Here is a 15274-nt window from a genome sequence, read left to right as displayed (position 1 = left end):
TTCAACTACCAAAACGACGCCTATATACCTGGACTTCGCCAGATGGCCAACACCGGAACCAAATTGATTACATACTTTGTAAGCAGAGGTGGAAGACCGCGGTTCAGTCAGCTACAACAAGACCTGGGGCTGACAGCGGATCAGATCATGATCTCCTGATTGCAAAAATTCGGCTGAAACTTCAGAATGTAGCAAAAAGTATCCCAACTTGCAGATACGACCTTAACTCTATACCCTCCGACTATGCTGTAGAGGTACAAAACAGATTTAATGTATTACAGCTGGAGGACAAAAGCTCGCAAGAGATGTGGACAGAAGTAGCTAATACTGTCAAGGAGGCCGCAGAGAAACACATTCCCAAGAAAAGGAACAGTAAGAAGGCTAGATGGCTATCAGTTGAGGCACTGCAAGTTGCAGAAGAACGAAGGAAAGCAAAAATCAAGGGAGATAGATCAGCTATGTTTGAATTAAATAAAGATTTTCAGAAATTAGCTAGAAGAGATAAAAATATATTCTTTAATGAACAGTGCAAGGAAGTTGAAGATAGTAACGTAATGGGGAAGACAAGAGATCTTTATAAGAAAATTAGAGAAATTAAAGGAAAATTCCAGGCAAAAATTGGAATGATAAAAGATAGAAACGGGAAAGATCTGAGTGAAGCAGAGGATGCTAAGGAAAGATGGGCAGAATATGTAGAAGACCTATACAAGAAAGAACTGCATCATGACAGGGCTCCTACTGCTGATGTTAACGTTAATTTAGAACTAGAGCCAGATATTTTGGAGAGCGAAATCCAGTGGGCCCTTGAAAATATGGCTGATAACAAAACTAGTGGACATGATGAAATACCAGCAGAATTGTTTAAAGTCACTGGAAAGGATGAAGTGAAAGTGCTGCACTCAATATGTCAAAAAATATGGATCACGCAGCAGTGGCCAGAAGAATGCAAAAGATCAGTATTCATCCCCGTTCCAAAGAAGAAAAGTTCTAAAGAATGCTCAGATTACCGAACAATCTCACTTATTTCACATGCTAGCAAAGTTACGTTGAAAATCTTACAAAATAGACTTCGCCAATATCTAGATCGAGAGCTACCAGAAGAACAAGCTGGATTTAGGAAAGGAAGAGGAACTAGAGATCAAATTGCTAACATTCGGTGGATTATGGAAAAAGCGAGAGAATTCCAGAAAGATGTGTACCTCTACTTTATTGACTACGCCAAAGCCTTTGACTGCGTCGATCACAACAAATTATGGAACGTACTGAAAAACATGGGTGTACCAGATCACCTCATTCATCTGATACGGAGTTTATACCTTGACCAAGAAGCCACGGTGAGAACTATGTATGGAACAACGAAATGGATAAAGATTCAGAAAGGGGTCCGGCAAGGCTGCATACTGTCACCGTACTTATTCAATCTGTATGCAGAACATGTCATGAGGAATGTGAGGCTAGATGAAGGAGAAACAGGAATTAAAATAGCTGGAATAAATGTAAACAACCTCAGGTACGCGGATGATACGGTCCTGTTGGCAGAAAGTGAAGAAGAATTGAGAACACTCTTACAGAAGGTGAAAGACGAAAGTGAAAAGGCCGGTCTTATGCTGAATGTGAAGAAAACGAAAATTATGACAACTACACCTACCAATTCGTGGGATATAGCAGGAGAAACCATGGAGGTAGTGACCACATTCAGTTATCTCGGTTCCCAGATCTCTGCTGACGGCGACTGCAACCATGAAATCCGGAGACGCCTGTTGCTCGGTAGAAGGCGATGTCAAACCTTGACAAGGTTATAAGGTCCAGAGATATAACGCTAGCAACAAAGATACGGATTGTGAGGGCTATGGTCTTTCCAGTTGCGATGTATGGATGTGAGACCTGGACCATTAGAAAGGCTGAACGGCGAAGAATTGACTCCTTCGAATTGTGGTGTTGGAGGAAACTTCTTAGAGTTCCATGGACTGCAAAGAGAACCAACAGATCAATATTGGAGCAAATTAAACCAGATTTCTCCCTGAAAGGTTTAATGTTAAAACAAAAGCTGACCTACTTTGGACACACAATGCGAAGGCATGCCTCGCTGGAAAAAACATTAATGCTGGGGAAGATTGAAGGAACGAGAAGAAGAGGACGTCAGAGGATGAGATGGATCGATGGCATCACAGAAGCAATGTGTTCCAACCTGGAAGGTCTACGGGAGAAAGTGCAAGACAGGAAAAAGTGGCGTGATTAGGTTCATGGGGTCACGAAGAGTCGGAACCGACTAAACGAATAGAGAGAGAGAGAGTGTGTAAATTACGAAGACATTTCAAGATTTATGTAAGAAGGTCCCAAGCATTTCCCAGACTTTTCCCACACTACAACTTGCACGACGAGAAAGAGTGGTAGAGGCTGTATACTGTGTCCGTTTCAGTATTTAATCAAATCGGAACTGGATCAAGTTCAACAGGCAAGGAAACTGACGTGAGGCAGGATAGTAGAATCAAGGAGATAATTCCAAGTTACCAAAAATGTTTCATTCAGTGACTTCCTTCTAGGATGGTAGTAAAACAAAAAGAAAGAAAAAGAAGAAGAAACGCCGTCCGAACAGGCCTTGAAGGCCTACAAGTACAGACCAGCCGCCATGCCATCCGCAGCCTGTAGGCGTCACTGGATAGGGATACCGAGTATTCGTGACCGGTGTTGCTATTTCTCAGTCAAGTACCTCCTCAATTCCTCAGTTGGCCTCATAAGGGTTGAGTGCTACCCGCTTGCCAACAACAGACCTGGGCGGTGACCCATCCAAGTGCGAGCTAAGACCGACAGCGCTTAAGTGTTATCACTGCGGCAAGTCTGTGGGCAAGATAGTGGTAATAGTTTAACGGTTAACTTTCAATTGACGAGCTTCTCCCTAGATAATAGACTTAGACCCAACAGTTAACTTTCAAAGTTCATCAGTGAAGTACACGGCAAGAGCATGCTTTCATTGTCAGTTTTTTTTCTGGCTTCGTGGGTCGATTGCATCACTCCGCTATGAACCAACACTATACACCAAGCTTAATTAGGCGAAGCCTACACAGGACTAATGTAATCATTAATGCCGCGCTATCAGTGGGTCATGAGATATTTACTATCATTCGTCCAATAAGCATACAACTGCCTGTCATGGTAAGCAAACTGGATTTCAATCTGAAGAATATCAGACATTTTGCCTAGAAGTAAGTTACGTAAGAGAAGCCGTGTTAGGGAAACCTATTTAACAATAAGAGAATTGATACAAAAGTAGCAGAAGTGAGACAGCCTCAAAAATATTGGAATTAAATATCTGTCAAGCAGATGGAAAACATTATGAAAATGTCTTAGCGTCAGAATTCACACATCACGTCGTCTTAACACAGAATACAGTCATTAGCAGCACGATACCATGAAACGAAAGACCGTATCGCATAGGAATGTGCAACAGTGATAAGTAAAATGAGGGCTAGTGGATACCCTACACCATAAATTCGCTAACAACAGATAATAAATGGAAACGGTTTGCACTGTCACAGAAAGTGCGGAAACAAACTTTAGTGCGGCGTTATTAAAACGACCAGTCACTGATTTTACTCCTCCCCAGAAAAAAAAAGTTGTGGCTTCTCAGGAGTTACGTGAACTACATAATCAATAGATGCGGCAGTGACAACATAGTCGATTTGCAAGTGTACACGGAAAAAGCATTTTGGCAACTAATATTATAATTTGAAAATTAACTTCCGTAACCAACTAAAAAAAATATATTTGGTAAGACAGAATAAGATTTGGTCAAAGAAAGCAGAACTGATGTTATGGAGAAACATTTAAAGTTGTAGTGAACAAGAAGGTCTTTAATTTTCAAAATCCACTAAAAAAATAATGTGAAAACAGTGCAAGAGTGTGTGTACTTCGAATGTAGAAAGTCCTGCTTTCCTATGCCTGGTCTTTTAATTCCATTTTTTTATCAATGTACCATGCTCTAACTTTTGCACAAATCTTCATTGATACACTAATTTCGATTAATTATGCAAGTATATAATAGAAACGTGGCAGGGGTAAAATACAGGGAGCGAAAGGCTATTTACAATTTGTACAGAAACCAGATGGCAGTTATAAGAGTCGAGGGGCATGAAAGGGAAGCAGTGGTTGGGAAAGGAGTGAGACAGGGTTGTAGCCTCTCCCCGATGTTATTCAATCTGTATATTGAGCAAGCAGTAAAGGAAACAAAAGAAAAATTCGGAGTAGGTATTAAAATTCATGGAGAAGAAGTAAAAACTTTGAGGTTTGCCGATGACATTGTAATTCTGTCAGAGACAGCAAAGGACTTGGAAGAGCAGTTGAACGGAATGGACAGTGTCTTGAAAGGAGGATATAAGATGAACATCAACAAAAGCAAAACGAGGATAATGGAATGTAGTCAAATTAAATCGGGTGATGCTGAGGGGATTAGATTAGGAAATGAGACACTTAAAGTAGTAAAGGAGTTTTGCTATTTAGGGAGTAAAATAACTGATGATGGTCGAAGTAGAGAGGATATAAAATGTAGACTGGCAATGGCAAGGAAATCGTTTCTGAAGAAGGGAAATTAGTTAACATCGAGTATAGATTTAAGTGTCAGGAAGTCGTTTCTGAAAGTATTTGTATGGAGTGTAGCCATGTATGGAAGTGAAACATGGACGATAACCAGTTTGGACGAGAAGAGAATAGAAGCTTTCGAAATGTGGTGCTACAGAAGAATGCTGAAGATAAGGTGGGTAGATCACGTAACTAATGAGGAGGTATTGAATAGGATTGGGGAGAAGAGAAGTTTGTGGCACAACTTGACTAGAAGAAGGGATCGGTTGGTAGGACATTTTTTGAGGCATCAAGGGATCACAAATTTAGCATTGGAGGGCAGCGTGGAGGGTAAAAATCGTAGAGGGAGACCAGGAGATGAATACACTAAGCAGATTCAGAAGGATGTAGGTTGCAGTAGGTACTGGGAGATGAAGAAGCTTGCACAGGATAGAGTAGCATGGAGAGCTGCATCAAACCAGTCTCAGGACTGAAGACCACAACAACAATAGAAACGTAGTAATAAAATAAGAAAATAAAAAGTTCTGTCTTGTCAAGATTCTGACAAACCACTTGCTAACTATATACGTTAAATGTATTCGCAGTTGCGAATGTTGACCATCATCAGCTGTATAATGGATTGACGACGATAAAAATCTGTGCTACACCGGGACTCGAACCCGGATTTCCTTTTTACCTCGAACGGTAATCTAGCCCACTTTTTTATTATCGGAGTGACTAGGCACTATTATGAAACTTCAGTAGACCATAGTCAAATCATCATGTAATATAAGCTGCAAATGGGAGAAAAAATTAATTATGATAACAAAAGGAGAAAGGAAAAACCAGAGAACCTAGTTGAAAACCACGGCAAAACTCTCGTGATATGTATAAACACTTTTATACAGTTTTTTATATTTATTGGGTTTTTAAAATTTCTAGTTATTTTGTACTTTTTAGGTGCGGACAAGGATGTAGAGCCATGGCTACTCAAGTGCCGTGGTCCAGTTGCGCTACGTTTCTAGGCTGAGAATCCATGGCGCGGGCAGCTCGATCGAGGTGGTTGCGCAGATGCTCAATTGGGTTTAAATGTGTGGAGTTTGGTGGCCAAAGGGGAGTGGGATAAACTCATCCTGGTGATCTTCGAACGACGCACGTAAACTGCGAGCTGCCTAACGCATTGCGTTGTTCTGCTGGTAGATGACATCGTATCAAGAAAAACCAAAATACATGTAGGGGTGGACACGGCAACCAAAGATTACCTCGTGTTGATCCACTGTGCCTTCGATAATGACGAGATCATCCAGGGAAATCGTTGAAAACATTTCAGAGACCATAACGCTTCCTCGTTGTTGCAAGGTGTTACCAGACGTTTCACGCTGTGCACACCAATGGCCATCTGTCCGATGCAGCATAAAACGTGATTCACCTGGAAAAGCCACCTGTCGCCACCCAGTGGACGTTTAATTGTTAAGCTGATGTGCAAGGTTGCGGATAAACAGCAGTCAGCATGCAGAATGGGTGCATGAAGCACACGCCTACTGTGGAGGCCCATAGGCCGTTACTCTCGCTTATTGGTACTCGTAGTTGAAGAGACACCGTTGGTAGCTCCGGCTCGTGGGTAGGAACGGAAAAAGGAAAATTATGTGGGTACTGCCAATACAGTTAAAACACCTTTACCAGTGGATAAACATATGCAGACATATTACATAACTTGCACGGTGGTGCGAAGTTGAAGCGAAGTGTCCTGGCTGGCTGCACCTGATCAAACGGGCTGAAGCAGTCGGGGAGCTCGCAGACCTCGACAGCACCGGCTAGAGGGTGCTGTCGTCGGTGCCTCTCTTAGTGCCAGCCTAGCACAGCGGATCTGCGTTGTGGCATCGATACCACAATCTGGGCGGTCACTTGCTCACCACTTGCATGTCTATTCGCGCGCATACACCTCCGCAGCCATCGTTCACCCTTGTCATTTACGGCCCGTGGTGCACCACAGTTGCTTGGGCGCCACTTTTAGATAGCCCCATTTTGCCGTGCAAGGCATATTCAACCACGACGGTACGCGAACAGTTTGTCCGTTTCGGAAAGACCTCCCTTGGCCCGTTGTTTTCCGCGTCACATGGACACGCTTTATATGCCCTCCACTGCTAGTGACGCCACATACTAGTTGTGACTTTAGCTATTCGATGATCGACCTTTTAAGAGGTTATGCAATTAATCGATTTACGGCATATTTTCTCCAGCCTGAAGATGTGTCCGCCCCCGGTAGCTGAGTGGTCAGCGCGACAGACTGTCAATCCTAAGGACCCGGGTTCGATTCCCGGCTGGGTCGGAGAGTTTCTCCGCTCAGGGACTGGGTGTTGTGTTGTCCTTATCATCGGCATTTCATCCCCATCGACGCGCTAGTCGCCGCAGCGCACCATGCGAGCGGTCTACCCGACGGGAGGCCCTCGTCACACGTTAAAAAAAAAAAAGAAAAAAACCTGAAGATGTACCTGTAATGGTGTGAAACTGGTTGCGTTGCCTAATAAAGGAACCTCTAAACAGCAAATGAGGTCTCCAAAAATTTTTATTAGATTGCAAAGAAATTTTTAAACGCTGTTTTGATGTGTTTTGGAGAACTTTTAGAAATCTCCTTACAGTAACAGCTTATTACATTTGTTATTTACAAATTTTTCACGCAAGTGTGACAAACTGCAAATATGCACTGAAACTCCTTCCGAACAGGCCTTGGAAGGCCCAACGGTACCGACCGGCCGCCGTGTCATCCTCAACAACAGCACGCAGTGGATACGGTTATGGAGGGGCATGTGGACAGCACACCGCTCTCCCGACCTTACATATATACTAATTAATGTAATAAAGTAATGAACTTGACCGCAGAATTTGCAATCAATAAAAGTTAAATATTAAGGATGCCAAAACCAGGATTGTAATTAAAGTCCATTTCAACTGCATACAGCTCCAAATATATTACCCACTTGAACCACAGCTAAAATCATACTAGTTAACGTAGTTAAAAATTTACTCTAAAGTGCTTAAACCAAACGATTAGCTTCTTTGTATTGCAAACCACGAGTAATAACAATAACACGCCTTTCTGTTAATTGTTCGTTTGGGTAGTTTCCATGGCTTTTAGTTATTGATTACTTTGAGACAAATTGACTATCGTCAACAGGCCGTTTAACTCGTTTCATTAGTGTGGTTAATATCAGACAGTGAGTAAGTGATGTGTTGCCGTATCACCATGGAGTGGCTTTTGTTGTGGACTGGCAAGACAGCCAATCCACTGTGACGGGTAGCCGAAAGGCACGCGTTTAAGCTCACGCAGGCGGGCGTGAGGTCTGGAACAGTTAAAGGAATTGAGTCTAGTAAAAAAAGTACGGAGCTTCTGGAATACTTAACTTCAATCCATAATTGGTGAACATCGGTCTGACGGTCCATGCATCACAAGATAAATAGCAAATGATAATGGCGCCTTGCTAGGTCGTAGCAAATGACGTAGCTGAAGGCTATGCTAACTATCGTCTCGGCAAATGAGAGCGTAATTTGTCAGTGAACCATCGCTAGCAAAGTCGGCTGTACAACTGGGGCGAGTGCTAGGAAGTCTCTCTAGAGCTGCCATGTGGCGGCGCTCGGTCTGCAATCACTGACAGTGGCGACACGCGGGTCCGACGTATACTAACGGACAGCGGCCGATTTAAAGGCTGCCACCTAGCAAGAGTGGTGTCTGGCGGTGACACCACAGCTTTCATACTGAGTCACAGAGAAATCGGTGGCTGTGGCTGGGCAGGACGAGACCAGACGTTTAACAGCAATGATTCTGATTGCAGTCGATTATTCTCACGACTTAAGTCTTCAGCAGCCTTCCAGGACATACTGAAGTGTATAACATGAAGCACGTCGGTAGAGTTCAGCTTTAGGACTATGTATTTCATCTCCCGTGGAGCTGTGCAAAAATTCGACCTGGACCCATTATGTATGAGTTCTCCGTATCTTTTACTTGGAAGACAACGCTGATGAGGCTTCTTGAAATGTTATCGTTACATCACCATCATTATCATCATCTTCGCTTCATGGCGGACGCTGCACAGCCTGTTCGGGAAACTATATTGTCCTAGGACGTCCGAGGTTTGTTGATCATTCCATTTCAAGGCAGACGATCTCCCAGTATTCTTCTAGCTAATTACATCTGCTTTAATTCTGCGTTCCAAATCTAACGTGTGTAACTCTCGTCTTATTTCTGTGTTTCGTATTATGTCCGTCAGTGTGCAGCTTTTGATTGCCTGGGAAATTTTACCTCAGTTGACGTAATTTTCCTTCTGTCCTCCTCGGATAGTACCGATGTCTCACTTCCATATAACACTTGCTGTACTTCCATTGTCTTATAAAAATTCAGTTTAGTTTCATTTCTGTTTTTATATTTCAGAATTCTATTAATTGTTCCACGTGTATTTTTCAATTTGCAAATTTTTGTTCATATGTCGCGATCTATTGTTGGGAATATTTCACATTCGATATGCTGCAGTATTTTGCCATTTTTCTGTTTCGGATCTTATGGTATTTTCACCAGAAATGCCATTACATCTGATCGACATTGAAATATTGTTAGTCCATACTGTTCTGCTTCGACAATAGATCATATTTTCAGTCAAAGAAAATTGTGTGAAGAACTCTGGTAATATGATAATGGTATCTATAGTCTGTTCGTTGATTTTTGACGTGCTTATGACAGCCTTCTCAGGAATAGCCTATATAATGCACTGCGTGACTTCAGAATCCCTGAGTAGCTAGTGAGAATGGTGAAAACTTTTGCAGATGAGTGAAGGGTAGTGAATCAAACAAAGAATTAAAAAAAGTACCAGAAATTGGGCAGCTACGCACAGGATGGGTTAAAACTAAATCAAGACAAAACGGAACTCTTGCAATTAGGAAAGACAAAACGGAACTCTTGCAATTAGCAAGAAGACAAAAGGAGGTAGAATTTCTTGAGACTGATGGCATGAGGTTCAAGAGAGTTTATCTTCAAATACGTGGGATCTTGGTTTACCAGTGATATCAAAACAGAAATGGACATCAAAGAAAGAATAGCAGTGGGAATAAAACGTATGTAGTCTCTCAGGAAGACGCTCAGCTCAAAATCAGTATCAGAGAACAAGGACATGAGAATCTACAACACAGTTATTTGGCCAGCAGTAATGTACGGTTCAGAAATCTGGAGCATGGTGAAACGAGAAAAAGAAAAACTGTGAATATTTGAAAGAAGAGTAATGAGGAAGATATGGGGACCAATCTTAGATAAAGGAGATTGGATGAGAAGGAAAAAGGAGGAAATCTACCTCTTGATTCAACAGTTAAAAATCCTACATAAACTGAAGAGCAAAAGAATCTCGTGGACGGCCCATGTAGTCCTTATGCCAAAGCAAACACCAAACGTCCCATAGGACGACCAAGGCAACACTGGCTGGACGACTTGGCGAAGGACTTGGCAGCAGTGGGTATTGAAATCATCTCGAGGAAGCGAGCTCAAAACAGAAGGGAATGGAGATAGTTTGTGGAAGCTGTTGTATCGTACTTTTGATGCAACCACAGAAGGAGATTTTACTTGCCGCCACCCTCAACTATTTATAATGCGCTGAGGAAAGCAATATGAAAGAAAAACGAGGAGATCAATGAAACACTGATAATGATTAGTTATAAGAACACACAACATTTACTGACGAATATTCAACTTTGTACAAATGGGCTCAAGGAGCAGATCCTGAAGCTCAACTACTGGTTTAGAAGCCAAGGTTGGATAGTAAACAGTTCTTATCCCACTAGAATCTTCACTGAAGAAGGGCTGGTATGGACTCGCTAAAAGCAGACGGTACGGCGCGAAGAACACAAGCAGAAGGCGGTCTTCTCGATAGTCGAGCTGACCCGGCGCTACCCCATTTTATGTGACGCTGCATATAAAATACTACTTAGTTTATGCTGCGGTGAGAGTACTACACCATACTTGAAAATTTGTTACCATCCTACTGTGATCTCTTCGACGTAGATACTAAAAAGTGGTGGAGAGATACAGGAAACTATTCCAACTCCTTCATTTGTTTCTACAGGAACTGCTAACTGCATACTTGTGCCAATGAACTCAGTAGTATTTTGATGTAGATTGCTGATCATTTTTACCAAATTATCAGGAAAACCTTCCCTGATTAAAATTTTACAGACGTCTCTATTCAGGATGTCAAATGCCTTTTGATAATCAATGAAGGCGCTGTGAGTTATCGGACTGAATTCTCTTCTTATATCAATGATTTCTTTGGCGTACAAGGCGTTGGCTTACCGTATCTATACGAAGGGCGTCCACGTAAGTACCAGTTGGCCTAAGAAGTGAACATATCACACGATCGATAAAAAGAAAAGATCCGTTTATTCCGTTATTCCGGAAGTCGAAACTTTCTGGCAGATTAAAACTGTGTGTCCGACCGAGACTCGAACTCGCGACCTTTGCCTTTCGCGGGCAAGTGCTCTACCATCTGAGCTACCGAAGCACGACTCAGGCCCAGTCCTCACAGCTTTACTTCTGCCAGTATCTCGTCTCCTACCTTCCAAACTTTACAGAAGCTCTCCTGCGAACCTTGCAGAACTAGCACTCTTGAAAGAAAGGACACTGCGGAGACATGGCTTAGCCACAGCCTGGGGGATGTTTCCAGAATGACATTTTCACTCTGCAGCGGAATGTGCGCTGATGTCTCCGCAGTATCCTTTCTTTCAGGAGTGCTAGTTCTACAAGGTTCGCAGGAGAGCTTCTGTAAAGTTTGGAAGGTAGGAAACGAGATACTGGCAGAAGTAAAGCTGTGAGTACCGGGCGTGAGTCGTGCTTCGGTAGCTCAGATGGTGGAGCACTTGCCCCTTAAAGGCAAAGGTCCCGAGCTCGAGTCTCGGTCGGGCACACAGTTTTAATCTGCCAGGAAGTTTCATATCAGCGCACACTCCGCTGTAGAGTGAAAATCTCATTCTGGAAACATCCCCCAGGCTGTGGCTAAGCCATGTCTCCGCAGTATCCTTTCTTTCAGGAGTGCTAGTTCTGCAAGGTTTGCAGGAGAGCTTCTGTAAAGTTTGGAAGGTAGGAAACGAGATACTGGCAGAAGTAAAGCTGTGAGTACCGGGCGTGAGTCGTGCTTCGGTAGCTCAGATGGTGGATCACTTGCCCCTTAAAGGCAAAGGTCCCGAGCTCGAGTCTCGGTCGGGCACAAAGTTTTAATCTGCCAGGAAGTTTCATATCAGAGCACACTCCGCTGCAGAGTGGAAATCTCATTCTGGATTGCGGAAGTCGTTAAGCATGAGATGACTCTCGACTCGGAGATAGCTCGTTTGAATCCTGGAAGCAATTTTCACTGCCAGTAGTCGGCTGAAAAGAGGGGGCGAGTTTGTATCCCAAAGTTCCCAGTCACTCTACTATTCTCAAAGCTGAATAATAAACTAAGCAGATCACTAGCGCTTTGGTGTCCTGGGCCCTCAGGTATCGTTCACAACTGAATGGCTGTGGGTCGTCATGTGTTGTCGGTGCACACTCAGATTCATCCTTCTTATTACTAGCAGACAGTATCGCAGGTGTACAGACAGTATCGCATAACCTGTAAGCGAGGCAGCTCACTGGGAACAGAACTGAACAGCGATAGGTCGTTAGTGTTAAGCCTAGTTTACAAGACGACATTGGGCTGCGCCACTCGTTGCGTGGAATGAATTGCACGCAAATGGTTTCATTTTTGACTGTAGACACGGCGAAACAAGTATATACTTCAATTTCGTCGTTTTGTGGGTTCCTGAGTCTTGTCTGAAATGAAAGTTTTGGCAACTGCACGTCGCACGAGTTGTGATGGCGTTAAAGCTTGTTGCGTGGAATCGCTGCATAACAAAAAAAAAAAAAAAAAAGTAGGAAACGTGTTTCGATTCGTGACTGGACGAAGAAAAGACGTCATCTCGGTTGCTCAGAATCCTTGCTTAAATAATTTGTAATGGAAGCCCCAAGAAGTTCTTTTAATTATCTTAGAATGTCACCCAGAACTATTCACGTTTCTTCTAAATAGAGTTCACTATGCGATAAGGAATAAAGATACTGTGATGCACGCAGCACTGTCGCCAGAACTGAAATTATATATCACATTGCGTACATTACAATAGAGAACACTCGGCATGCTATATGATGCGGTTTTAGTTGGCGATGACGCTTCTTCATTAACACCAATAATTAATTAAATTTTCTTGCCGTGTGGCTAGGGCCTCCCGTCGGGTAGACCGTTCGCCTGGTGCAAGTCTTTCGAGTTGACGCCACTTCGGCGACTTGCGTGTCGATGTCGATGGGGATGAAATGATGATGGTAAGGACAACTCAACACCCAGTCCCTAAGCGGAGAAAATCTCCGACCCAGCCAGGAATCGAACCCGGGATTATTTATATTAACAGTAATAATTATTAACATTAACAGCAGTAATTATTATTCGAAGCAGGCCGCATTAAGAAGAGAATGGATTGCAAACTACACTCTTGAAGATAGGTCAGTACAGTAACAATATTTCAAAATTCAAACATATGTGAATCGGGAGCACTGCAAAACGTTTTCAGTAGGTGAGTATTGAATAAAGTATGCAGCTTCTTGATTTGTGTAGCCTTCCCTCCTGTCAACAAAATTGCTTAAAAAAAAAAAAGTCGGCCAACGGGAACTATGGGATTTTAGTCTTGTCCACGAGAGCATTTCCACAACTAGAATTACATTTGCTTCTATTTTCCTTAATTCAGTTGTATATGTGCTCCTAATTCAATAAATTTTTCTCTGCAGCTCAGATATTGTCAAACTGTCTGTGTCCTGATCGCACGTGAAGGTCTCAGGAGCAGCACTATACAGGGTGGTCCATTGATAGTGACCGGGCCAAATATCTCACGAAATAAGCATCAAACGAAAAAACTACAAAGAACGAAACTCGTCTAGCTTGAAGGGGGAAACCAGACGGCGCTATGGTTGACCCACTAGATGTCGCTGCCATAGGTCAAACGCATATCAACTACGTTTTTTTTAAATAGGAACCCCCATTTTTTATTACATATTCGTGTAGTACGTAAAGAAATATGAATGTTTTAGTTGGACCACTTTTTTCGCTTTGTGATAGATGGCGCTGTAATAGTCACAAACATATGGCTCATGATTTTAGACGAACAGTTCGTAACAGGTAGGTTTTTTAAATTAAAATACAGAACGTAGGTACGTTTGAACATTTTATTTCGGTTGTTCCGATGTGATACATGTACCTTTGTGAACTTATCATTTCTGAGAACGCATGCTGTTACAGCTTGATTACCTGTAAATACCACATTGATGCAATAAATGCTCAATGCAAAATATTGCTTATTTTTGTAATCAGCATCACTGAAATCCCACAAACACCTATGCAAAGCATAGATATCCTGACTGCATATCTACACTCTACGAACTCTCAAAACTTATACAACTAGTGTCGCCAAAGTTGGCATCTCCAGCGGTACCGCCCTTCGATTCGTGCCTGTCACTAATCGAAACGTTAGGGTTGCAGGTGCCAGCCAGTAGCGGACCAGCCAGCCAGCAGTGATCCAGCCAGCCAGCAGCAGTCCAGCCGAGCAGCAGCAGCAGCAGCGGTATTAGTGGTCCAGCCGGCAAGCAGCAGCAGTCCAGCCAGCCAGCCAGCCAGCCAGCAGCAGCGGTCCAGCCAGCCAGCCAGCAGCAGCGGTCCAGCCAGTCAGCCAGCATCAGCGGTCCAACCAGCAGCTGTGGTCCAGCCAGCCAACCAGCCAGCCAGCAGCAGCGGTCCAGCCAGCCAGCCAGCAGCAGCGGTCCAGCCAGCCAGCCAGCAGCAGTGGTCCAACCAGCAGCAGCAGTCCAGCCAGCCAGCCAGCCAGCAGCAGCGGTCCAGCCAGCCAGCAGCAGCGGTCCAGCCAGCCAGCCAGCAGCAGCGGTCCAACCAGCAGCAGTGGTCCAGCCAGCCAACCAGCCAGCCAGCAGCAGCGGTCCACCCAGCCAGCCAGCCAGCCAGCAGCGGTCAGGCCAGCCAGCCAGCAGCAGCTGTCCAGCCAGCCAACTAGCAGCAGCGGTCAGCCCCCACCACCACTGCCACTACTACCACCACTTCCATAGTTTATACTTCGCGTTCTGCCGCCACCACCACCATCACATGGTGTGCCCAGTCGCCCCCCTCTCTTTCCATCCCTCCTCTTCTAACTCTCCCTTCGCCCTTGCTCTTTGTTGCCCCCTCCCCAGCTTCTTCTTCCCGCTCCTCTACCTCCTCTACCTCTGATCCCTTCCCCCCACTCCCCCCGCCTGTTAATGCAGCTCCAGCTAGGGTGGTGGCCCGACGGGCCACTGCCCATGCCCAGCTCTCCCCGTCACCTTCGCCATCACCGTCATCGCCATCACCATCACCTTCACCATCGCCATCTCCGGCGCCGACTCCTGCATCCACACTGGGACCTGCCACTTCCCACCACCTCCCTGTAGCTCCCATCCCTCATGTCACTACTCACCCTTCTGCCGACCTTAAACACCCTAGTGGCACCACCACCTCCTCTGCTCCCAAAAAGGCCCCACCCCATCCTCCTTCCCCCCAAGGATGCCAAGGATGTCTCCCCACCTGGCCCTGCTCCCTCCGCCTCCTCCTCCTCCTCCTCCCCCCTCTTCCTACAAATACCTCCCTCCCATCCCCATCCC

At 44.3% G+C, this 15274-nt stretch overlaps 1 protein-coding gene across 1 annotated transcript in view; it reads left to right on the top strand.

The window, feature by feature from the left end:
* Nucleotides 1–14652, top strand: part of LOC126455759 (dextranase-like) — a 48962-nt gene extending 34310 nt beyond the window's left edge. The window contains exon 2 of the mRNA XM_050091525.1: nucleotides 14172–14652. Coding sequence (XP_049947482.1) covers nucleotides 14172–14652 — 481 coding nt within the window. The remainder of the gene's footprint in view (nucleotides 1–14171) is intronic.
* The last annotated feature ends 622 nt before the right edge of the window (nucleotides 14653–15274 follow it).

The sequence above is a fragment of the Schistocerca serialis genome, chromosome 2, assembly GCF_023864345.2.
Source record: "Schistocerca serialis cubense isolate TAMUIC-IGC-003099 chromosome 2, iqSchSeri2.2, whole genome shotgun sequence".
In the NCBI taxonomy this organism is placed as follows: Eukaryota; Metazoa; Arthropoda; class Insecta; order Orthoptera; family Acrididae; genus Schistocerca; species Schistocerca serialis.
This window is presented reverse-complemented; position numbering and strand designations above follow the sequence as displayed.